Below are 24,728 nucleotides of genomic sequence, written 5' to 3' on the forward strand. Positions count from 1 at the left end.
GCATGAGGTTTCATCCTTTCTAACGTAACTGTGTGTGTTGTCATTTTGCATAAAATAGGTATAAGGCCTGACCCGGCACGGTGCTGAGCGCCCACAACTTTCGCTGAAGCTCATGTTGGGAAATGCGAAGCACCTGCCAGGATCAGGCCTGTTCTCGCTGAGATTTCCTTGTAAAATTGTGTCTGACTTTTAATTAATATAAAATCTTAATTCCCATATGGAAATAATGATGCAACGTAAAGGCATGTCTGTGCCTGTTAGTGGATTATTGTTGGATTATATTTTTGTCAAGGGGCTATTCCAGGAGGCAGTGTGTGATAGTGGTTGAGCAGGGGACTGCAAATCAGGATTCTTCTATTCTATTTACAGCTGTGCCACTGAATCTGTGTGTGTCTCTGAGCAAGCCACTTAACTTCCATGTGCTTCACTTTCCTCATGTGTAAAAAGAGGATATGCCCATTTTTGTCAAGCACATTAGAGCCTCCAATAAAGAGCAGTCTATAAGTGCTAAGAGCTGTTGTTTAAAATTGACTCTAATTAAGGAGAATTTCAAGCAAGCATCTCTTAATAAGACTATAGTATGATATGAAGAATACAACTTTACACTCTACTATTCCTGTAAGGAGATTAATTTTGTTTTTAACAAGGTATGTTGCTTAATAGGTTGTTTAATAGACATTTCACTTGTCAAAATTTCTATAGCAACTTAATGTAGACAAGAAAATATATGAAAAATAAGGTTTCTGCAGGAATCCAAAGTAATTGACACATTTCAAAACAGAATAAAAGAGGACAGCTGGTCCCACACACGTAAGCCTGTAACAGGGGGAAAGAAGAACATGCTCATATTGTGTGTGAATGAAAATCAGTTAATGAAGGACCAGTATCAATGCTAGAATGTGCCAATCAAGGAGGATGATTCTGTATCATGAAGATGGCTGGGCAAGTGTCACATGGAGAAAAATTTTAATTCAGAGACAGTGTTCAATTGGTATTTAAAGAGATCTTGTTCAGATGGGAGTAGCGTGGGGATGGTTGCATGGGAAACCAATAATTAAGGGTTACAGTGAACAATGCGAGGTGGAATTGCTAAAGGGATTAATTATACCTTGTCTACAAAACCTCTTTAATTGTTGCCGATGTAAATCTGTGGCCTGCTGAGAGATTAAAATAGCTATCGTACACCTGTATGGCTTGGTAGAGTCCCAGAATAGATGCAAGATTTTTGTTTTGTTTTTCTATATCTCCTCTAAATTAATTGTTTGTTGATTCTTTTGTTTATAATATTTTGGCTTTTTTTCAACAGCACTTTCATGATGGCAGAAAGGCACAACAATACATTGAAACTTCCTGGAAACAGCTTGAAGCAGTAAGTAGAAACATCTTCAGAAGTGATGTTATAGCTATATTGACAATGTCTTCATAGGAATATTTCTAAACATTGTGTTTAAAAAGAGATTATGATATGGTTTGAGGAGAGCATCTGAAATCCAAAAGAACATGATTTGAAAACTTGTCTCTAAAGGATACTGAAAGTTATAAAATAGTGCCCTTTAAGTGCCATCCATATATCAGAATCTGGACCTCAGTAATAGATGTGACACAATGAGGGAAGGTGAGAAACTGTCAGGAGGGGACTGTGTAAGAAAAGGTGAGCGTTACCCATGGATACTCAGCTTATGCTTATATCTGGAGATATACCTCTCTCAGAGAGCTGAAAGGTCATTGAGTCCAGCCCCCTGCCTTCACTAGCAGGACCAAGTACTGATTTTGCCCCAGATCCCTAAGTGGTCCCTTCTGGGATTGAACTCACAACCCTGGGTTTAGCAGGCCAATGCTCAACCCACTGAGCTAGCCCTCCCCCGATGCGTGTGCACACCTCAGTGGTTCAGTAGTATGTGCACACACACAAAATAACAAAGATAGTATTGGCTCATTTATTGTGGCCTTCACAGAAGCGAGGGATTTAAATGCAGAGAGGATAGTGATTTGGCAGATCAGAGCAGAAAGGTGTTCCATGTGTAGGGGGAATATGGAAAGAGGCTCAGAGACTAATGGGACATCAAGACTGGCTTTACCATCAGAGCCAATCTGTCTGAAGATCAGCGCAAAGATTTTTCTTTCCAATCACTTTGACGCTTTTGCAGTTCAGCGTGGAAATTTATGCAGATGTAAATGAGCTGTTCTCCAAAACTCTTTACCTCGATTTCAGAAAATGAAGTTCGCGAGTGTTGCTTACTAGGTTGAATTTCAAATCTGGTTTCTCTCCAGTATCTGATGGGCTCATTTTTCCCTTTCAGAGTAAAAGGCGGTTTGAACGTGATTGCAAGGAAGCCGATAGAGCACAGCAGTATTTTGAGAAAATGGATGCTGACATCAACGTTACGAAAGCAGATGTTGAAAAGGTAAGCCAGGTGGCAAGGCACTCCATTTGGAAATACATGTGTTAGAATGGTCGCTCCTTCAGTCCCACTGATAACACACGTCCTCCGGAATTGACCATCTTAACTGTATGCAATGTTGTTGTAGCCATGTCGGTCCCAGGATGTTGGAGAAACAAGGTTCGAAAGCTTGTCTTGCTCACCAACAGACGTTGGTTCAATAAAGATATTACTTGTCTTGACACCTTGTCATCTTAACTGTCCATCCATAGCTTGGCCTAAACAAGGGATTCTCCGTAGTGGGACACCTCCATTTGCCCAAAAAAGTGAGGGCTCCATTCCCAGCTAATGTAATGGGCACAGCTCCATTAAAGTCAATGGGGTAACTCAGTTTATATCCGATGAGGATCTTGCCCCAACTCAAAATCAGTCCTCACTGGCTAACAGCCCAGGATCTGGGCTCCACTCAGAAACTCATAACTCCCAGTCAGCAGTGTAGCTCACCTGGGCTTCCACCTCTAGGACAACTAGATAGAGGAAGATTTGGACTTCACTATTATTAAATATTGATATTGCAGCAGCAAAGCCAAGGATGGCTATCCCATTGTGATAGGTCTGCTATGAACACCTGCAAAGGCACAAGTCCTACCCTGAAAATTGACATGGACTAATGGTGGAGGCGATACTTGGTGTGCTAATCTTAGCTGCCCATCAAAAATAATCTAATCCATAGAGGCTGAGTGTTGAGGATTTCCCAATGGCAAGTGCATGTGCAAACTCTGCTAGTGCTTGGGATTGAAAGCACGGTACTGTAAGCATCAAAGGGTCAGGGTCCAGAATATTTTTCAGGTCCCCTAAATGATTTGTTCAAATGCAAACCAGTATAACTGTGGACTTTCCCCCTTTTTAAAATAGAAATAATCAGCAGAATGGCTGTTAAAGCACACTGTTAATTAAGAGGCAAATTCTGTGCCTTACTCTGCACGTGGGCCCATTGAAATCCACAATTAAAGGCCCAATTCTGCTATCCTTTCTACTCACCATGAACAAGGGTGGCAGAATCAGAGTTATAGTGATTTTCCAAGGACAACTGGTGCCGACGACAATCACATGTTGACTGTCGCTGTGTGATCCAGGTAGAACACGACTCTCTGCTTTCCATGCTGCTGATTGTAGCAGAGATGTCCTAACATCCCACTGGTTACAGTGCAGTGTTAGTGCATGCCTGCATCCCAGGAAAGACAGGGTGGTTAGTCATGATACACACAGACTTACTGTGTAGCAGAAAAGGTTTTCATATTGTAAAGTACCCTTATAGGTCTTGCTTGGCACCGATGGCATGTACAGTACCTTTTAGACTTGACACTGGTTAGCACCACTTCATCCAGATAGATGCCTCATAGTATGTATTATTGGGAGGTGGGGGGGGCTTTTTCTGGTTTATTAGTGCCATCCAATGTAGGGAATTCTTCTTCTTTTTTTTTTTGTTTAGATGCATCAATGATCTTAATGCACTAAAGATGTTTAATACATGATGTTCTAATGCAGTTATCCATATTTCCTACCTTGCTTGCTTAATGAGAAGCATTGTGATATCAGCCACATGAATGCTCTAAAATGATATCTTTGGTTGTTGTTGTCAGTGTACTAAGATAGGGCCTGATCCTTCAACACTCACCCATATTAGAGACAATGGGATGTCTTAGGTGAGTAGGGGTAGTAGAATTGGACTAATATTTAGGGCCAACCCTGTCTGTAACATCAGGGTTATTAGCCCATAGAGTACATTATAATGCATTTAGTCTAAAGCCCACGTAAAATTTGGAATCCAGTGTGGTATGCCAATGATTAGCAACATGCTGCTGGATCACAGTTGCCATCAAGTTGTAACATTATTTGTGGCTTTTGCATGTTGGCCCCTGTTCAGCAAAGCACTTAAATAGATGCTTAACTTTAAATGTATATCAGTGTTTTGCAATCAGGGCCTGAATCATGAAGTCGTCCCTTAGCCAAGTTCAGAATTGTACATGCAGGAGGATATAGTATGTTTATACATCATCTAGTTCAGTGATGCTGCTGTAATTTAAGAAAGCTACATGGAGGAAGCTGACTTATCTAAATCACTTCTATTCTTGATGGAGCTGTACATCTGTTTGGAAGATGCAGAAGTATGAGAGTTGGTTTTTTTTAGATTGCTAAAATTAGTAAGGGCAATTTTGTCTTGCATGGCAGAATTTGGTCCATGTGGGCCAAAAATAACCAGCATTTTGAAGCAAGCCAATATGTAGTTGATTTAAAACCTAATGTCCTGGCTTCCAGAGGTGGAGGGCACCCATAGAAGTCAGCACCTCTGGAAAATCAGGCCACAAATGGTGTATTGTCACTGTACTCTTAGCAGAGAAAAGGTTTTTGTCCCCTCCTGCATGAAGTTAAAACTGTAGTGTTAGAGGCATGTTTTCTGCTTAGCCCTCAAGCAATTAAATCTGTGTGTTTACTGGGGATTTCTTAAAGCTGTTAAATTTCAGGTGAGTATTGATTTATACCGAAAGAGTTACATATACTGTGCAGTTTTTGCGCATTGGGAAGTCTGCTGCATGCCACTCCCAGTTAATTTCATTATGGGAAGCTGGGAAGCTGTCATACACTAATATTTCACTGAAATCAATGGGATGTTAAAACATCCCTGGCACATTCAGCATTATGGAAGTTGGGAAATAGGTAGATGCCATCCGGTCTCCAGATGTTAGAAGCAGCACAACAAAATGTACAATAAGCCCAGAACATTTTCCCAAAGCATTCTGGCCTATCAAAGGAGAAAAGACCCCTGTGATTTTATCATTTGCCCAGCTATTAATTGTAAATTCACCATGCAGATTTAATCCCTTATCACTTCTCTGGATTTGTCACGGTATTTTTCAGGTGACTGTATATCCTAGCACAGGGGTCGGCAACCTTTCAGAAGTGCTGTGCCGAGTCTTCATTTATTCACTTTAATTTAAGGTTTCGCGTGCTGGTAATACATTTTAATGTTTTTTAGAAGGTCTCTCTATAAGTCTATATATTATATAACTAAACTAGTGTTGTATTGTAAAATAAACAAGGTTTTCAAAATGTTTAAGAAGCTTCATTTAAAATTAAATTAAAATGTTGATCTTATGCCCCCAGACCCCTTACCATGAGGCTCCTAGCAACATGTTCTGCTCCGTGCAGAGCCAGACACGCTGCCCCACAGGAGCGGGCAACCTTGCCCCCCAGAGTGCTGCGCGTGCGGCGGCGGCATGGCTCCGGATGAGCGGGGACTGTGTCTGCCTCTCCATGGAGCCAAACACTGCCCCGCGGGAGCGCGCAGCCCCGGCCCCCAGAGCACTGCGCGCGTGATGGCATGGCTCCAGGGAAGGCGGGGGAGGGGCCGGTGGCTTGCTGTGCGGCCCGGGAGCGTGGACCCCACGTCTTGCCGCATTGGAGGAGTGGGGTCATTTGGCAGGGTGTGCCTGGGCACACCCCGTGCGCATGCCTATGCTTCTGCCCCTGGGTGGGGAGAAGAGTGGGCCGGGCCAGGCAGGATTTTTAATGGCACGCTGCTCCGGCAGGCAGCAGTGTGCCATTAAAAATCGGCTTGCGTGCCGTCTTTGGCACGCGTGCCATAGGTTGCTGACCCCTGTCCTAGCATGTCAAAAATGTAATGCTTCATGCACATTCTGTGCTAGAAAGAGATTATCTCTGCTTTATCTATTAAAAATAAATCCTAGAATTCATTTTCTTGTTATAAAATTAGGACCTCTTCCCCCACCCCCAAGATTTTATGCAAGGCTGAGATTGAGCCCAGATATGACCTTGTTATCTAAGCATGGGGTTAGGAAACAGTTACTCCTGAGTTCTAATCCCAGTTCTAACACTTATTTCCTCTCTGGGACCATAACTAAGTCACATATCAATGATGCATAAGCTAATGATAGGCAATTTCTGGAAGGCAAACTTTATTTTCCTCCTCTGTAAAATGAAGAGGGAAATGGGGGAGAAAAGAGGGAGAGGTTTGCCCTCTATAATTTGGCCACCATATTATCACGTTTTGTAAATTAAACGTATTGCAAAAGGAGGCAGAGTGCAATCAATAGATGTATTTGAAGGCTATAAATAAATAAATAGAAAGGCAGGATCTATTGCTTGGGGTGACAATGAGTGTCCAATGCTCCCTGCAGAAAGCATCCATGAAGTCCCCAGTTATGCTGTCAGCAGCATGGTAGATGTAGAAGGAAGGGGTTATCCAAACGAATTGAATGTGCAATAATATTGCTAAACAGAGAGGACAGTGTTTTCTAAGAGCATGTGTTAAACTGGATTCATCCATGTCAGGCTGTGAATAATGGCCTTTCTTTGCCTCACCCTGCCCATGTGACTGGGTCTGCCCTTACGTAACTCCTTAGTGCAAAATAGGATATTGTTTAACCAAGAACTGCAGTTGGGGGTAGCTTTAGCTAACTTGTGGCAGAGAGATACAAAAACTGTTCAGTCTCCAGTGATGTAATATGATAATTTTCTGCCCTTCTTTTATTATGGTGTCTCTAATTTCGCTTGCCTCTCATAACTTGGCTGCCACAGTTTCACTCCCCAAAACTTTCTGGCCAGGAAAGCAGACAATCTGGCTTCATTTGGTGCCAGTGCTGTTCAGTCTGCTGGCTGAAAAAGGTGCTCCCAAGCAACGTGATTAGTTGCCCACGTTTCTGGGGCTCGAGATAAACACCTCTGCTGCGTTAGCCTGTACCTGCTAACATGAGGAGACAGTACGGGCTATTTTTGCATCAGCCTTTGCAGAGAAATGGAATTAAAATTCTGCAGTGCATCACAATTACATTTGCAAGTTGTTGTTGTTTTTTAAGCTGTGATTCCCTGTGATTTGAGAACAAGAGGAGGCTATGGAAAGCTCTGCATCTCTGATCAGCCTCTACCTCTTAATCCTTCGATAATAACCAGCTTTGACAAATGCAGCAGGAAATCCTGCAGTAGGGTGACTAGTGATCAACCCCTAAAAGGACTTTGCAAACCTTATTTGGGGGTGGGGTAGGGTGATGGTGGAACTGGAGCATGCCTTTTAAATAGGCTCTTCCTAGAGCGGCAATCAGAGCTTGCAGCTGATGTTAGGCCCTCTAATGAACAGCGTCTCAAGTGGCTGCGTTGCTTCAGTTGTGTTTAAAGTCAGACTTCTCGGGAACTAATGGAAGGACAAGAAGCAGGCTCAATTGACTGCAAAGTGTAAACGTTAGACCAAACTGTGCCCAGTATGCCGTGATCCCCTTGGAGGTAGTGCTGAGAGGCACCATTCCAATGTGTTAGCCTTTTTATTAAGGCGTGGAGAGTTTGTACTTTACAACTAAATTATTTGTATTTAAACACTACATCATACAGCTACGAGAGAATCTGTAAGAGCCACAGTCTGTACTGTCCCCTGCAGTCCAGAACCCACCTTTCTAAAAGAAGGATGATCTTTGGTCTCTGAAACCACATCCTTGTGCAACAATGATAGCTACTCAGTGCACCCAAGGGGAGCTCTGGGAAGCATTATGCCTCCGAGAGGCTCAAGTGGTTGCCAATGCACAAGGGAAGCATCCTCACTGTGCTACTTAAGGGGGGGAAGCATCTGCTGGCCTCTGCATCAGGGCAGCTCTGCCAGCTGGTGCAGGGGTCAGGTGGCAGGGTGAGAGCTTTATTCATTTCCTGCCCCTGTTTTGTTGGCAGTAGCAGGGACCCTGTGGTCAGGCTGCAGTTGTGGCCAGCTTCTGCACATGGAAACAAAGGGTGGGTTAGGCTCCTTGCATTTACCTCCCCTTCTGCATTCACAGTCAGGCTTTAAATTACAAACATTAGTTGTATGCAGACACAGTATTCAGGTGTAAACTCACACTTGCAGTTTGGCATAAAGTGTCTCTCTCCTGTGAAAGGTTTTGCCAGTTCAGCTCTTTGGTTTAGTGAGCTCAGGTTACGAAACTTAAACTCTGCAGTAAGTCCTATTATAGGGACCTGGTTTGAAAATCCTCAAAATGGACTGACATGATGCTGTTAACACTGAGAGACTTGTAGGTGACACTGTGGGTTGCAGCTGAGTTTTGATGCCAACGGGATGTGGGAGTTTGCTGTAGTTCTCTTTCAAAAACCACCATGTAGTCATTTAATTTTTTGACCATTTGGGGAACTGAGTCGTCACATGAGCATTCCAGCCAGCGTACATATAAGGAATCGCTCTGTTGTTTGTTCCTTTACTTTAGTGCTGTAATCACTAACAAGATGACATCTTTATGGGATGGTGTGGTACCCAGCGGTGCCTTTGCCGATTTTGTACAATAAAAAATGTCTGTCTGCTTTTCTTAAGGGTCTATTTTTATATGTAACATTTTATGGCATCATTTTTTAAAGAGGAAGTGCTTAGGGCCCAGTTGCATGAGGTGCTGAGCACCTTTGCCTCTCACTGACTTGCATGGCCATGGAGGGCACTCAGCACTTTGCAGAATCAGGTCCACAGTAGGGAGGCAGGAAAACCACATAGTCACATCCTAGATAACGATCAGTTTGTCATAAGATAATGTTCGCTGTCAGCTTCTAACAGGAGAAACTGGAGCTTGTTTGTGAGCTGTCAGCACTGTGGTCCTCAATCAAGAGATGACAGAAATGCTATTGGAAAGTTGACTTTTTTTTATGAGGATTTGAGGGGAAGGGTCAGAGTCTTATAATGGAAACTCAACTTTAACCTTCAAGAGTGGTTCCTGACTCCCCACAATTAGCTCTGGGTTTTTTTAAATAGTGCATCTTCCGTAAATCTTCAGCCCACACCCGGAAAGGTTTTGTTTGCATTAGGGCTTTATTCACATCCTGTGCTCTGCTGATGTGCCTTTCTTTCTGTGCTGTGGGGATCTCCTTTGCATTTAATTCTAGAGATGCTTCCTGCAGGTGCTCGAGCTTGTTATATGTCTGCTCCTGGGTTGCACTGAATCCCACTGAAAGTGCAAAATGCTTCTACCATCTCCTGCCCTCGAGACGTGACTGCCTCCCGCCAGTCCCAGTGTTAAATAAAAACCTACAACTGATCTAATTTTATAGCCTTAACCCTGTAGTGACTCAGTGCCTCTCAGTCATTGAGGAGTTGATCCTCAAAACCCCATATGAAGTAGAGAAATACTATCTTTATTTCACTGAGGCACAGAAAGAGTAAGGACCTGATCCAAAGCTCACTGAAGTCAATGGGAGCACTTCCATTGACTTCAATGGATTTCAGATCAGGCCCTATGTGACTTCCCAAGTCACTCATAGATTCTAGGACTGGAAGGGACCTCGAGAGGTCATCAAGTCCAGTCCCCTGCCCTCATGGCAGGACCAAATACTGTCTAGAGCATCCCTGATAGACATTTATCTAACCTACTCTTAAATATCTCCAGAGATGGAGATTCCACAACCTCCCTAGGCAGTTATTCCAGTGTTTAACCACCCTGACAGTTAGGAACTTTTTCCTAATGTCCAACCTAAATGTCCCTTGCTGCAGTTTAAGCCCATTGCTTCTTGTTCTATCCTTAGAGGCTAAGGTGAACAAGTTTTCTCCCTCCTGCTTATGACACCCTTTTAGATACTTGAAAACTGCTATCATGTCCCCTCTCAGTCTTCTCTTTTCCAAACTAAACAAACCCAATTCTTTCAGCCTTCCTTCATAGGTCATGTTCTCTGGCCCTTTAATCGTTCTTGTTGCTCTTCTCTGGACCCTCTCCAATTTCTCCACATCTTTCTTGAAATGCGGTGCCCAGAACTGGACACAATACTTCAGTTGAGGCCTGACTAGCGCAGAATAGAGCGGAAGAATGACTTCTCGTGTCTTGCTCACAACACACCTGTTAATACATCCCAGAATCATGTTTGCTTTTTTTGCAACAGCATCACACCGTTGATTCATATTTAGCTTGTGGCCCACTATAACCCCTAGATCCCTTTCTGCCGTACTCCTTCCTAGACAGTCTCTGTATGCGTGAAACAGATTGTTCCTTCCTAAGTGGAGCACTTTGCATTTGTCTTTGTTAAACTTCATCCTGTTTACCTCAGACCATTTCTCCAATTTGTCCAGATCATTTTGAATTATGACCCTGTCCTCCAAAGCAGTTGCAATCCCTCCCAGTTTGGTATCATCCGCAAACTTAATAAGCATACTTTTTATGCCAATATCGAAGTCGTTAATGAAGATATTGAACAGAGCCGGTCCCAAAACAGACCCCTGCGGAACCCCACTCATTATGCCTTTCCAGCAGGATTGGGAACCATTAATAACAACTCTGAGTACGGTTATCCAGCCAGTTATGCACCCACCTTATAGTAGCCCCATCTAAATTGTATTTGCCTAGTTTATCTATAAGAATATCATGCGAGACCGTATCAAATGCCTTACTAACGTCTAGGTATACCACATCCACAGCTTCTCCCTTATCCACAAGGCTCGTTATTCTATCAAAGAAAGCTATCAGATTGGTTTGACATGATTTGTTCTTTACAAATCCATGCTGGCTATTCCCTATCACCTTACCACCTTCCAGTTCTACCACCTTCATGGTAGAACTGGAAATAGAATTCAGATCTCCTGAGTCCCAGTCCAATGCCTTATCCACACAACCATCCTTTGGTGGATAGGGACATAAATCCTACCCACGACCACCACCACCTCCTCAGGCCCAATGCACACAAATATGTAGGTGTCATTATATGCCCGTACCCTGACATTTTTATTCAGTAATAAATGGGGTTGATTGCAAATAACCAAGGGAAATAAGATATTTCAGAGTGATTTAATGTCAGCCTACAAGGATAAAAAACACACACAACGATTTAAATCATTATATTATTTTGTTTTCTGGTCAATAAAAGTAATTGCAATAAAATGCTGTCAGTAGGGTCTGAAATTTGCATCCCCCCTGCTCCCTCCAGATGCTCTTAGGCTCTTGATTGTGTTATAACTGACAACGTTATTTCTCCTTGTAGGAGGAGTGTCCGTTATTGTTGCATCAAATAGTCATGAGCTGGATTGGTGTATCCCTGGCAGAGTCTCATTACACGTAGATCTGGAAAGGCTGCTAGTCAGAGGGGTTCTTGGGAGAAGCAGCTCTTCTTGCCTTTGCAAATAGAGGCGGACCGACAGCGTTAGCTGCTCTCTCAGCCTGGGGGCTGGTGCCCTTTGCATTAAGAATTTATAAATTGTTATTATCCTGTACATGCTGAGCGGCTTTTACAGAAGACCTGAGGGACCTGGAGAGACCTCTGATCTGTGTTTAAAGCTTCCCTTCATTTGTCATTTTACAGTGCACATTGTCTGAACAGTAGTCAAGTCATAACAAAGTGAGATAAGATGTATACCGACTAAAAAAACCCTTGCAAACCAGCCTCAGAGGAGACTTACCCAGAGCCGCAGGTGAATAGCAGTAATGCTCATCTCAGAGGTTTTTTCCCCATCAAGAGCTTCAGTACTAAATTTTCCAAAGTGACTAGGGATTCTGGGTGTTCCAGTTCTTAGGCCCCTCAGGGTATGTCTACATTGCATTTTAAAACCCGTGGCAGTGAGTCTCCAAGCTTGGGTCTACAGACTCCGGCTCGTGCTATGGCACTAAAAACAGCTGTGTAGGAAACAGCTGTGTAGGCATTTGGGCTCAGGTTGGAGCTTGGGCTCTGAAGCTGGGGAGGGGGATGGGTTCCAGAGCCTCAACTCTAGCCCAAGCCAGACTGTCTACACAGCTATTTTGAGTACCATGGCATGAGCCCAAGTCTGTAGACTGAGCCTCTGAGAGTCACTGCGGTGGGTTTTGAGAAGCAGTGTAGACAAACCTTTAAAGAGCCTTATTTTTCAGAAAATGCTGAGCCGTCTGCCCTCTGAAAATCAGGCCCGTTTTAAGGTAAGCAGTTGAGCAGTAAGAAATGGAGCACCAAAATCACTAGTCGCTTTGGGAAATTATTTCACCCTTTGTATTAAATAATCCCAAACCCCTAACTCCCCCCACCACCACCACTTTGTCTGCTGTGAATTTATAACAGTAAATCAATAATGCAAACAAAATATGCAGGTCTGGTTGAAATTCACCCCTGCACAGCTCAGACACACAGCCTATGTACCACTGTAGTGCTTATGCGGGAGGTAAGTGGTGCATAGGACTTGTGCTTGCCCTCTGCACAAGCTGAATTTCACCTTCGGTGAATAAGCAACTGCTTTTGTCTTGCTTTAAACATAAAGCTGAGCTAAACTCTGCAATCCTTACTCACTTGTTACTCAGGCAAAATTCCCATTGACTTCATTGGGATTTTGCCCTGGTAATGTCTGCATGAGGTCTGTGGGATTAAGCCTAATGTGAATTGCTTAGTTTATACCAACCCACCTTCTTTCTAAGTGCTCCCTTCCCAGCGGGTCGAGCTGTACATGAAAGCATTGCTTCTTTCCAGACAGTCATTTGCATGTTCTCGAACGGAGAGTCCTATTTACGGTTTATTTACCTTAGTGACATTCTTGTGATTTCTAACAGCTGCTTTTCCACTTTGACTCATAATTAATTTATGAATTTTGCTTTCTGGTCAACTAAGGGTTAATGGCTACAGTGTCTCCGGGTATGTACAGGAAGTAGGGTGACCAGATAGCAAGTGTGAAAAATCAGGACAGGGGATCGGGGGCAATAGGCACCTATATAAGAAAAAGCCCCAAATATTGGGACTGTCCCTATAAAATCGGGACATCTGGTCACCCTAGCAGGAAGAGGCAGCTGCATTTCATAAATACCCTCATGTACTGTGTACAGATTTTGTGTTGGCTTTTCTAAGAGGAGAGCAAGTAATGGAAACATCAGATGCTTTTGGATGTTAGGTCAGCAAATCCATTTGGCCTCATCTCCTTTCTGTTAGCAGCTGTACCCCACAACAGTTCTTCACTAAATGACCATTTGACTGAGCATCTTATAAAAATGTATCCTTCTTAGAAGTTTCCTCACTTTATATTACAAAGTACAGGACTGGGGGGGAAATATGTAAACTGTAAACTTCTGAATTAGTAAAGATCAAATGTGGGGCAAAAAATTTTCATTAGGGATGTAATAATAAGGCATGGACTGTTATACAATGTGAGACTAATTGACTTTGTGTCAGATGCTTACTCCATTTTTATTGGGCTTCTAGGTGCTATGTTAATACAAATAATAATAATTCTTACTCAGTTGCACTTCAAGTGAATTTACTGGGTATTTTGCCTGAATAAGGACTAAGTAAAAGTGGGGTCAAAAGCTCAGGAATTTGCACATTGTAAGCTAGCCTGTGAATTAACATGTTGCAGTCAATAATTTTTAGCCATAAATATAAAATAATGCAAGGTTAACAATTCAAAATAGCAATTTCCTTACTTACTTCCATTGGTCCTGCCTTGTGGTTGTATGTTGTCTGTAAAATTCTTCTTAGAGTAAGATGACCGGAAGTATGCATAGTACTCCAAATATGATCTAATTCATCCCTCGGTGCTGGAATAATTTCCACTGTTTATATTATATACTTCTATTTATGTAGCCCAGAATTTAGTTTGCTTATTTTACTGCAGCTAAACAGAGCACCACATATCTGAGTTTTATCAGCCACAGTTCCAAACCTTCCTCTTCCTGGTTGTTTGCAAGCATTTGAACACTTGTTTCTATTGCAATAAATTGGTCCTACAAATAGGTGTTATAATTGTGCGGTGGTTCTCCAAATTATTTATGCTGCATGCCATTTCACAAGCGCCTGGATTGACTTCTCTTCCGACATCCCAGCTGTCCCTGTGTTTCACTCTGTAGACCACCGGAAATGTTTCTGCAGACTATTATGCTCCATTAGTAGAGGCTTGAGAACCACTGTTGTAGGGAGATGGACTTCTGGTTTCAAGTTGTGATTGAGTCAATAAGGCTGCCGAGCGGTATGGATGAATCTTGGTACTTTGTGCATATTTACTACCATTGGGTGGTGGTGGTTGCTGTTATTTTTTATTGTTTTACTGTAGCACTGATAGGCTACAAACAATATCAGGGTCCTGTTGGGCTAAGTGCTGTACAGACCCTTAGTGAGAGGCAGTCCCTGCCCTGCAGGGTTTACAGTCTAATTGGACAAGACAGACAAAACATGGGTGAAAGGAAGTATCGTTATCCCCATTTTACAGGTGGGGAATAGAAGCACTGAGAGATTTGCCAAAGGTTGCACAAGGGAATCTGTGACAGAGCTAGGAACTGAAACCAGATCTCCCAAGTCCCAGAACAGTGCCTTAACCACAAGTCCATCCTTTCTCTGGTTGTCAGGCTTACCCGCCCAACTGGTGGGAGGTAGGTAGTCCCAGGACTAACTGGGCTTGTACATGTCTGGCATGTGTATGAACATGAATTTTTGTTTGCAGTGTAGATGGGACCAGAGCTGTTAAAGAACTGGGGTTGGGATTTGTGTTACAGCTTTGTAATGCTGGTGGTTCTTTCTGAACTCTATAAATCAGATCTGTCTTACTCATTAGAGCCTTATTTGGTATTTTATTGTTCTAATATTTCTCTCATTAGTGTGTGTTCAGATAAGCTGGCAGAACTACATGCAGTGCTAACGCACTAGATAACATTTGCTAGGGTTTGATAATGAAACTCCCTATCAGCTGTTTGCTTGTCTGTATTTGGCTACATTCAGCCAAGGATTTTCAGGGATTCACAGCTTGTTAGGTTTCTGCCTTCTAATGATTGAAATTAACAATCTGTTTTCCTTCTACTTTTCCCAAGGAAATCAAATGTTGAAAACCTTGAAAACCTATTTCTTGCTTACTCAATGAAATGGTCAAAATGCTTATGGCATAATAGTTAACCATAGGACCTGATCCTTCCAGCACGAAAGTCAAAGGGTGAAACCCTGGCCCCATTGAAGTCAATGGCAAAATGCCCACTCTCCTTAATGAGGTCAGGATTTCACCAGCTGAGTCTAATCATGTGAGTAAAGTTACTTGTTCTTTGTTTGCTTAAGAACGATGGGGTCTTTGGCCATGACTAGGGCTTCTAGGTGTAACAGTAATACAAATAATTAATAATAATAATAATACTCGTGTGTTTGCAGGATTGGTCCCATAAATTAAAAAAAAGGAATAAATAACAATGGGATAATACTACACTACTTGAAAATCATTTGTAATGTATTGTGACATAGGACCTGATTATGAAACCCATACTCACTCAGTCCCACTTAATAGATAGTTTTAGCAAGGGACTTAAATGCATGCTTAATTTTAGGGTTGTGAGTGGTCCTATTGACTTAGATGTGCTCGAGCACCTTGTTGAGTTGAGACTGAAGTCAATAGGACTATTTGTCCATAAACTGTAACGTTAAAAATGGATTATAGTCTTGTAAACGCTACTGATGATACTGCTACCAGGAGAAGTCCCATTGCACTCTCTGGTAATGAATACTTGCAGTTATAAGCAGTGACTCATGGTTTGTGTTGCAGCATCAGGCACTGTGACTGAAATGTTATAGGAACAATTGAAAACATTCCTGAAATTGGGGAAGTATTTCTTAGCATGCTTTTATCATTAACCTATTTTGAAGTTTCTTGTTCATATTTGCATTTCAGTCTGGTCTTGTATTTACCAAAGACAGATCTATTGTTTGGCAGGCGGCAACTTGGCGGTGCTTCATCTGACACACTTGTCTGTCCAAAATTAACAACAACAAAAAAACTCCATCAAACTTTTAACTGGAAACTCTGCACTTCTGGACAAGACCAACTGCTGAGAAGTTGGACTGCTCCACTCGTGGATTGATTGTACCCTGGAAACAGTTTTTTTTGTGGGGAGATTTTTTTTCCCTTTTCAGTTATTCATCTGTCTTCTACCACAACAGCCTGTGGGGGGAGTTTTGCCTGTGTAAAGCTAAAAGACAATATATCTACTGACCCTTTTGCTGTTTCTGGAATGTGTCTTTTGAAAAGTTCCCTTGAATTGTTCTCAGCAAAACATGCTCCATTCTTCATCCTTACTACAGACTGAAATGGTAAATAGGATAGGAGAAATTTTAACATCCCTCAAAAAAACTAATTGACAGTTTTTCCCTAACACAGAACCATACTGGGGGATGTGACATAGTCTGAATAATGTATTAATTTTTTTAAAACTTCTCTGACACATCATTGTAATGGCATGATAACATAATAATTGCCTCTTGTTCCTCACAGAATTTCTGAATGCTAATCGTAAAAGGGTCATGTCCATAATCCATTGAAGTCAGTTACATTGTCTTCAATGGGAGTTGGACAAGATACAGTATGACAACACCCCTACTGCCTGTTTAAAACTCCAGTTTAGCTGATTTCATAATACGTTGCATCTCAGCATTCAGACCAAGAGGCTCAGTATCTGGAATTTACGTCTTTACACCAGTATTCTTTACTTTTCCAATTCACCTTCGCAACATGAACATTTAAAAAAAAAATCTTTGTATAATAAAAGGAATTCAAAGAGTCTTCCATTATAAAGTACTATGTTTCGGTTAGAGCTCAGTAAGCAGATACTTAAATTACACTGCATGCATGCAAAAATTATTGATAAATCCGAGAAATTTTCCAGCCCTAATATGCAGTGTCCATCCTATACAAAAATGCACCCTGTTGCTAAACTGCAGAATTCTTGGAGTATAACTTTTTAAAGTAGCTGTTCTAAGTAGCCTCATGTGAGACTCAAACATGCCCTATAATCCATGTTACATCAGAAAAAAATGTTTGCCAGGTTTGAAATTCTTTTAATTCCTAAATTTAAGGGGAGGGAGGGGGATTTTTCTGAATGAAGTACTTCATCCATAAAAGACTGTAGACCATAACTGATCTCTGCTCCAATGCCACCCATTTAGCTCACCCTTTTTCCCCATCTCCAAAGGCTTGCTGGGATCATTACAGGCATCTGGAACAACCAGTAGCTGCTATGTGCAAGTCTGGTTAATGCAATTCAGTGGTTAGATAGAAAATTGGTGCAGGAAATGTGGCAAACATAAGTTTGATACCACAGTGTTTGTTTTTTCCTGCTAACTGGTAGAGAGAGGCAAAAGCACTGTTGCCAAACTGTGCAGCTATTCAGTTTGTTTTCCAGCATGGGAGACAAATCTGTGTACATAAGGCCTGGTTTTTAGAAGTGCTGAGTACCCACTGAGTCAACATGGGTTGCTGCTACTGGCACCTCTAAAAATCAGGCCATTAAAACACGTCACATAATCCTTTGTTTTATTTTAACTTTACAAATGTTTAGCATCATCATGGCATAATAAACCCAGCCTCTTACATGGACATTTTATGCTTTATTTTTTACCGAGTACTGGAAATGCCATTCAATTAATAGCTACAGCTTTAAGTTCTTCCCATTTACCCATCAAGATCTAGCGTGGCAAACCCTCTAGCATCATCATTCAGATAGAAATAATGGCAGTTTTGTGCACCTCCTATGCTAGAGAGGGTTCTAATGGGTCAAATCCCTGGCTGATGTAAATTGGAATAGCTCTGTCAAAGTCAGATAAAGCTATGGCAGTTTATACTAGCTGAGGATCTGGACCTACAGATCTGCCTCATCCTTCATTTATAACTCAGGTATTTATAGAAAGCATGACTTTGAAATAACTGAACATTAAAATCTGAGTTGTGGTTTTGATGGAAATCTGGCTCTTACCATGTTCTGGCTGATATGGGCTGAAAAGACTAACAATGCAGCAGATATCAGGCTGCAGTTCAATTTTTAAGAAATTGTCTCTTAATTTGAAGTGCTTCATCTGTGACCTTTAGGTTTTCTTGTTGCATATGAGCTTTAAGAAAGAATTGCTTTAGCAAAAGCAGACTAAGGACAGCTAAGAAGGAGGCAGTATGCTTCATATGCATGTTTATTTGGAGGCCCATAAACTAATGTTGAAAAAAGGGATTCCATGAAGGGGGGCCCTCATTAGTTTTCAGCATGACAGGTGAGATGCAAAGCAAAAAAATCAAAACAAACCTCTGTGTGCTCTTTATTGCTTCTTTATGATCATAGAATCATAGAATATCAGGGTTGGAAGGAACCTCAGGAGGTCATCTAGTCCAACCTCCTGCTCTCAAAGCAGGACCAGTTCCCAACTAAATCATCCCAGCCAGGGCTTTGTCAAGCCTGACCTTAAAAACCTCTAAGGAAGGAGATTCCACCACCTTCCTAGGTAACCCATTCCAGTGCTTCACCACCCTCCTAGTGAAAAAGTTTTTCCTAATATCCAACCTAAACCTCCCCCACTGCAACTTGAGACCATTACTCCTTGTTCTGTCATCTGGTACCACTGAGAACAGTCTAGATCCTCTTTGGAGAACCCCCTTTCAGGTAGTTGAAAGCAGCTATCAAATCCCCCCTCATTCTTCTCTTCTGACGACTAAACAATCCCAGTTCCCTCAGCCTCTCCTTATACGTCATGTGCTCCAGCCCCTTAATCATTTTTGTTGCCCTCCGCTGGACTCTTTCCAGTTTTGGGCCCCACATTACAAGAAGAATGTGGAAAAATTGGACACTGTACTCCAGATGAAGTCTCACCAGTGTCGAATAGAGGGGAATGATCACATCCCTCGATCTGCTGGCAATGCCCCTACTTATACAGCCCAAAATTCTGTTAGCCTTCTTGGCAACAAGAGCACACTGTTGACTCATATCCAGCTTCTCGTCCACTGTAACCCCGAGGTCCTTTTCTGCAGAACTGCTGCCTAGCCACTCGGTCCCTAGTCTGTAGCAGTGCATGGGATTTTTCGGTCCTAAGTGCAGGACTGTGCACGTGTCCTTGTTGAACCTCATCAGGTTTATTTTGGGCCAATCCTCTAATTTGTCTAGGTCCCGCTATATCCAATCCGTACCCTCTAGCGTATCTACCACTCCTCCCAGACCTCATTTGTTGTTCTTCTTTGGTTATATTGTAACTATCTAGTCTTGACGTATATTTTCTCTTCTGGAGAATTCTGTCAGTCTTTGGAAGACTTCACTTGGAATGTGACTTCACATCTGGAGGTTTAAACCTGAGCTCTAGTTCTATGGAGCCAGTCCACTTGAAAGGAGAAGGGACAAAAAGCTGAAAAAGCTGCAGCTCAGGTTTCAAACACTCACTTCTGAGGTCATGGATCTGGTCTTCCAAAGCCTGTCCTCTAGGAAAAGCCAAGCCAAGACCAGAAATTTCTAATGTAAAAAGAAGTAGGAAGAACTCCATCTCTTTGGAGCTTTCTTTATGTATAAATGAGCAGTAACGGGTCCAAAAAAATTAGTTTTGTATTTTATTTCCTGTGCAGTTTGCCTTTAAATTACTCCTATGATTCCCTCTCCAATGTAACTGTGTGACTCAGTGCCTGCAGCTCTAGACTACTGCATCTATTAGGATTCGGAATCTGAAACGTAATGTTCCCAACTTCTATTTTCATTATTCTGTAACTCCCACTGGAGTACAAGAACAGAGCTATAAAATATAACTCTGTTAATATTAAAGTGGTGATGTTAGTAGTAGTAAGTGTTATAAAAAAGCCTGGATTTTTTTTTTAAATTTTATTTTAAGATCAAAATACCTCACTGGAAAAACATTTAAAATGTCTTGAGCTTGCCCAATGCGAAAAAAGGGTGAGGAGGAACAATAACATTACTGTAGCTCTCAGATAGGAATTCTTGTTTTGGAATGTAACCAATTCTAGTTACTCATCTGCTGTGTTTTTATTTTGGGGCAGTTACACTCACATTGAAAACTGTGGGCCCTGTCCTGCAAACATTTAGGTATGAGATACTTTATTCATGTGAAACTAATGGGTCTCCTTGTGGGAGTGATTTGCAGGATCAGGCCCTAAATCTGTATTATCGAATTACTTGTTTTATGTAAACAGAACTGGGCTGTCCATAGAACTTAGCACAAACAGTGGATTGCTCTTAGATGGCTGTACAGAATTGGATTCATAAGTATATATTGCTCTATAGCAGCTGGACCATGAGTAAGAGGTAGGGGAAGGGACAATCTTACAAAAATCTGCCAGGCAATAATAGTAATGTATGGGTGACTTCATTTTTATATTGTGTTTTTCAGTGTAAAAATGTAGCAATAATTGTTCCTTAATCAAATTTAATGCAAATATGTGTGTATAATAAGTGATATAGCGCTCATGTAGAAAAACAACTGAACTGTCCTCTAGGGATTTCATTGTGTATAAATAAAATTCCTGAAGACATACATGCTTGCTTACCATAATTAGCAGAGAGCTGAAGAATCTTGGGAACATTTCATATGGATGTTTTCTTTGATTTAATTCATTTATCTGTTTCTAATTATAGTATTTTGCATTTAATGCTACTGTTTTGGCTCTTGACATGCACATCATGCCCAATGAGTGGTCACTTGGTTTCTTAAATCATTTAATGAAACTAAGATAAAATGAATCCAGGAAAGTTTTACAATCAAATGTGCTTGCAAAAGAAATTGCAGAACTGAGTGAAATAAATAATTAGGTGATATCAATGAGCTGGATGGCTAGATGAGGAACAGGAGATCTGAAACCTTCTGGCACAATTTGTTATTTTCCATTTATCATGCGTAAAATGTTTCATGATTTGATATTTTATGTGGATTTATTGTCAGGAAACTATTGTCTGCCTGGAACAGTTCACAGAATAACCCAATTCTGAACTGTTCTAATAGAATTGTTTTGGGAGGGAATGAGTGATTGAACCTGGCAGTATTTTAGGAATGAATCTTAAAATTCAAAACCTCCAGAAATATTCTCAGCTATGCTCCAAGGGTTAGGTAAAAAGTGTTAGATTAGTAGCATGCCTGGATGCCTGAAGAGCTAGGGTAGGCAGGAGGGTTTAGGTGTACGTGGCCAAATCTTGATCCCATTGAAATCAATGACAAAATTCCAATTAACTTCTCTGAGACCAGCATTTGGTCCAGGGACACGAGACTCTTTCTGGAACAGATGGGAGCATATACAGGTGAGGTGCGCTACGTCAGAACAGAACGGGCAACAATGCACTGGCTGAGAGAATAGAAACCAGGAGAGAGTGAACAAGTGAACAGAGGATAGGAGGCAAAGGCATATGGAGTGGGGGGGTGAGGGAGGGAGGGATGCTGTGCAAAGGCCAACAGCGAGGAAGGAAAAGGCAGCTAAAATAAACAGATGGGGTAGACAGAGAGGAAAATAATATTGGACAGTGTAACGGATGACAGAAGGCCTCAGGGAGGAGAATCTAAAAAGAGAGAGAGATCAGCAAATATGAAGGAAGGGGTCATTCAAGGAAGTGCATCTGTGTAAATGCAGAAGCATTGGGAAGAGCATGGTGGGAGCACAGCATTGTGGTATTGGTTCTAGTGTGGGGAAGCAAAACAATCTTTGCTGGCTAACGGGGAAGTAGATCGTTCAGAGGAGAGCAAAAAACATCTGAGCAGGCCTGGGGTGGAGTGGGAAGACTGGCCATATTTGTCAAGAGAAGTTCAGAAGTAAGGAAGAGAGGAGAGAGCTGGATGAGCTACAGCTATGACAGTCTTGTTATGGGAATAAGGGGATGATCACAGAATTCAAACATGTGCATGGAAAGAACAAATTGGTGAGACTAGGAGAGATCAGCTGCCCAAACATAAACTGGAGCATAGGAATTGGAGGAAATAAATTGTGCAGTAACATTACAGCTATGGTGCAAGATTTCTTCCTCAGATAATAATGAAAATGAGTGGAGATGCCAGAACCGAAGGCATGTTTAGGCCATAATAACCATTATCTTCTTAGTCAAACTAAGAACACAGTTCTAAAGAGTCCGGTCTTGCAAGCTCTCCAAGTGCCTACTTCCCATGATTTCAAAGAGATCTCGAAGCACAGAAGGTTCACGGGATTGGGCCCAACTATTCACAGTATTTAGAAAAGGCCAGGTCCTGCAAAGTGCAGAGTAGATTCCTGGATGTCAAAAGTGAGAACATGAAAAGGAAAAATAAGGACTATGAATTTTGGCAGTGTAAATTTGGAACAAATACTTGGAGCAGGTAAGATTTAATGAAGGAGGAGAATGAACAAAGAGAGACAGTAAAAATGGAAAGTCTGCAAAGATCCATCTGCTAATGTTTCCCCCAAAGTTTAGTGTGTGCTGAATAGTGGTAAATGCAGTAGGAATAAAATTGGAGTGGCTAAAACATACAGTCCTAATCTGGTGCAACTTACCTTTAAATAGTGTAAATTATAATGTTCTTTTGGCTTTTCCTCAGGCAAGACAGCAAGCACAAATACGACATCAAATGGCAGATGACAGCAAAGCAGAATACTCATCCATTCTTCAGAAATTTAACCACGAGCAACGCGAACATTATCACACACAGATACCAAACATCTTCCAGGTGAGATCTCATAGTACTGACTTACAGCAGCCTGTGTTCTCGGTGTGGCTACATCGACTAGATACATTACAATGTATTGGTAAGCCAGCTTAATTCTGTGATAACAGTTCTTCGCTCTGCAGAAACCGCAGCATCACATTAGCAGACACTGGACATGATGCAACAACCCAAGTTCTCTAAAAGAAGAAGTTGCTCTCTTTGGTGGAATTCCTATGAATCCAAAGAGATGTTATGGAGTTCAGTCTACTAAACTCCCTCTGGGCTAGCTACCAGACTGATTGATAATGTGGGAGGTGGGAGTCTGTTAGTTGGTATGGCAGGAAGGGGCATGCCTAATGACATTACTCATAGTCTCATTTTATTACACTCTACAGCCATGCATCTGGGGAATGAGAGCATTGCTTGCATCGTTGGGGCAGGAATCAATTGAGAGAAATGTCATCTATAAAACCTTATGCTCCTTTGTGACCTGTTTTCAAACCTAGATTTCAAAGATGTTTAGATTTATACCACGTTAATGTTGGGCAATAGCTTAATGGAAGTCAAGGGGGCAGATGCTTACAGTTTGATTATGTTTACTAAAAATGTCAGATGATGATCAAAAAAGACATTGCAGAGAGAAAGTTAAAACTGCTGTGCTCTTTATTCATAGTCATTCAAGCCAATGTCTAGGATACATTATTCCAATGTATTTTGTGTTTATAAAAAAAAAAAAAAAAAAAAGCAACATCCCCAGGCCATGTATACACTTCTTACAAGGCCTTTAGAGACCATAAAATTTTGGATCTGGTAAGCACACTGCATTGAACTTACATCCTTGGCTAAGCATAGTTTGGGTGCCTATGCATTACCAGTGCTCCAGAAAATTCCCTTGCTTTGCTTTAAGTGTTAAAATAGCGTTCAGAGAGCTTGTTTTACTTTTAAAAGAATAATATCAGAGTGTTCTTTCCTGTAATTGTTTCATTTTTCTGTTGATCATGGTTGGGTCACAGTTTAACAGGAAAAAAATGCATATGAGGGAGTGGTTCTCAGCAGTCAGTGTCCTATCAGGTCTTATGTTTCAACATGAAACATGCACCTTTGACACCTGGACACACACTGTGCCTCCTATTATGATCCATCATAACAGGAATATGCAACATCTGGTTTTCCTGTGTCCTAAACCAGAGGTCAATGGAACAGATACTGGAGATCCTTGGCACTCTCTGTAGTGATCAATAGGGCGCCTATGTTGAGATGCCCTGATGTAAATGGTATAAAGTAATATGAAGATTACTCTGAGGCCATCCTTTGATCTCCGATATCACTAAACCATACATTACATGAGAATAACCATCTTAATTTGCCTGGGTTTAAAGTCTTATTTAAACAATTATTATAACAGGAGCTGTTTTGTTTCAATTAATTTTAATTTCTGCAACTGTGAAATAACTTTTGATGTTTGATCAAAGTGAAATGTAATGTTTCAGAAAATACAAGAGATGGAGGAAAGGAGGATAGTGAGGTTAGGCGAATGCATGAAAACCTATGCAGAAGTGGACCGCCAGGTGATCCCCATAATAGGGAAGTGTCTGGATGGGATAACAAAAGCAGCAGAATCAATTGATCAGAAAAAAGTAAGTGTTGAATGTTGTATCTTCTTCTTTCTCCTGTGTTCTTTATTATTTATTAGTTGTATAGTAAAACCTAGGAGTGCAAGTCAGGAGCTAGAACCCTATTGTACTAGGCACTGTACAGATACAGAACAAAAAGATGGTCCCTGCCCCCAAATTGCTTACAACCAGCTACAGTCAGGGCCGGCTCCAGGCACCAGCGTAGCCATTCGGCAGCGGGGCCGTCACTCCCTCTCGGAGCGAAGGACCTGCCGCAGAATTGCCGCCGATCACGATCATTTTTTTTTTTTAGTGCTTGGGGCGGCAAAAACGCTAGAACCGGCCCTGGCTACAGTAACTCCCCACCTAAAGTCCTCTT

General features: G+C 41.6%; 1 protein-coding gene across 9 annotated transcripts in view; it reads left to right on the top strand.

Annotated features, from left to right (window-relative positions):
* FNBP1 (formin binding protein 1) overlaps positions 1-24,728 on the top strand; it is a 154,189-nt gene that overhangs the window by 85,486 nt on the left and 43,975 nt on the right. For all 9 annotated transcript variants that reach the window (XM_054007528.1, XM_054007525.1, XM_054007522.1 and 6 more), the window contains exons 5-8: positions 1,307-1,369; positions 2,301-2,405; positions 22,629-22,757; positions 24,227-24,373. In XM_054007528.1, the coding sequence (XP_053863503.1) occupies positions 1,307-1,369; positions 2,301-2,405; positions 22,629-22,757; positions 24,227-24,373 (444 nt within the window). The remainder of the gene's footprint in view (positions 1-1,306; positions 1,370-2,300; positions 2,406-22,628; positions 22,758-24,226; positions 24,374-24,728) is intronic.

The sequence above is a fragment of the Malaclemys terrapin genome, chromosome 17, assembly GCF_027887155.1.
Source record: "Malaclemys terrapin pileata isolate rMalTer1 chromosome 17, rMalTer1.hap1, whole genome shotgun sequence".
In the NCBI taxonomy this organism is placed as follows: Eukaryota; Metazoa; Chordata; order Testudines; family Emydidae; genus Malaclemys; species Malaclemys terrapin.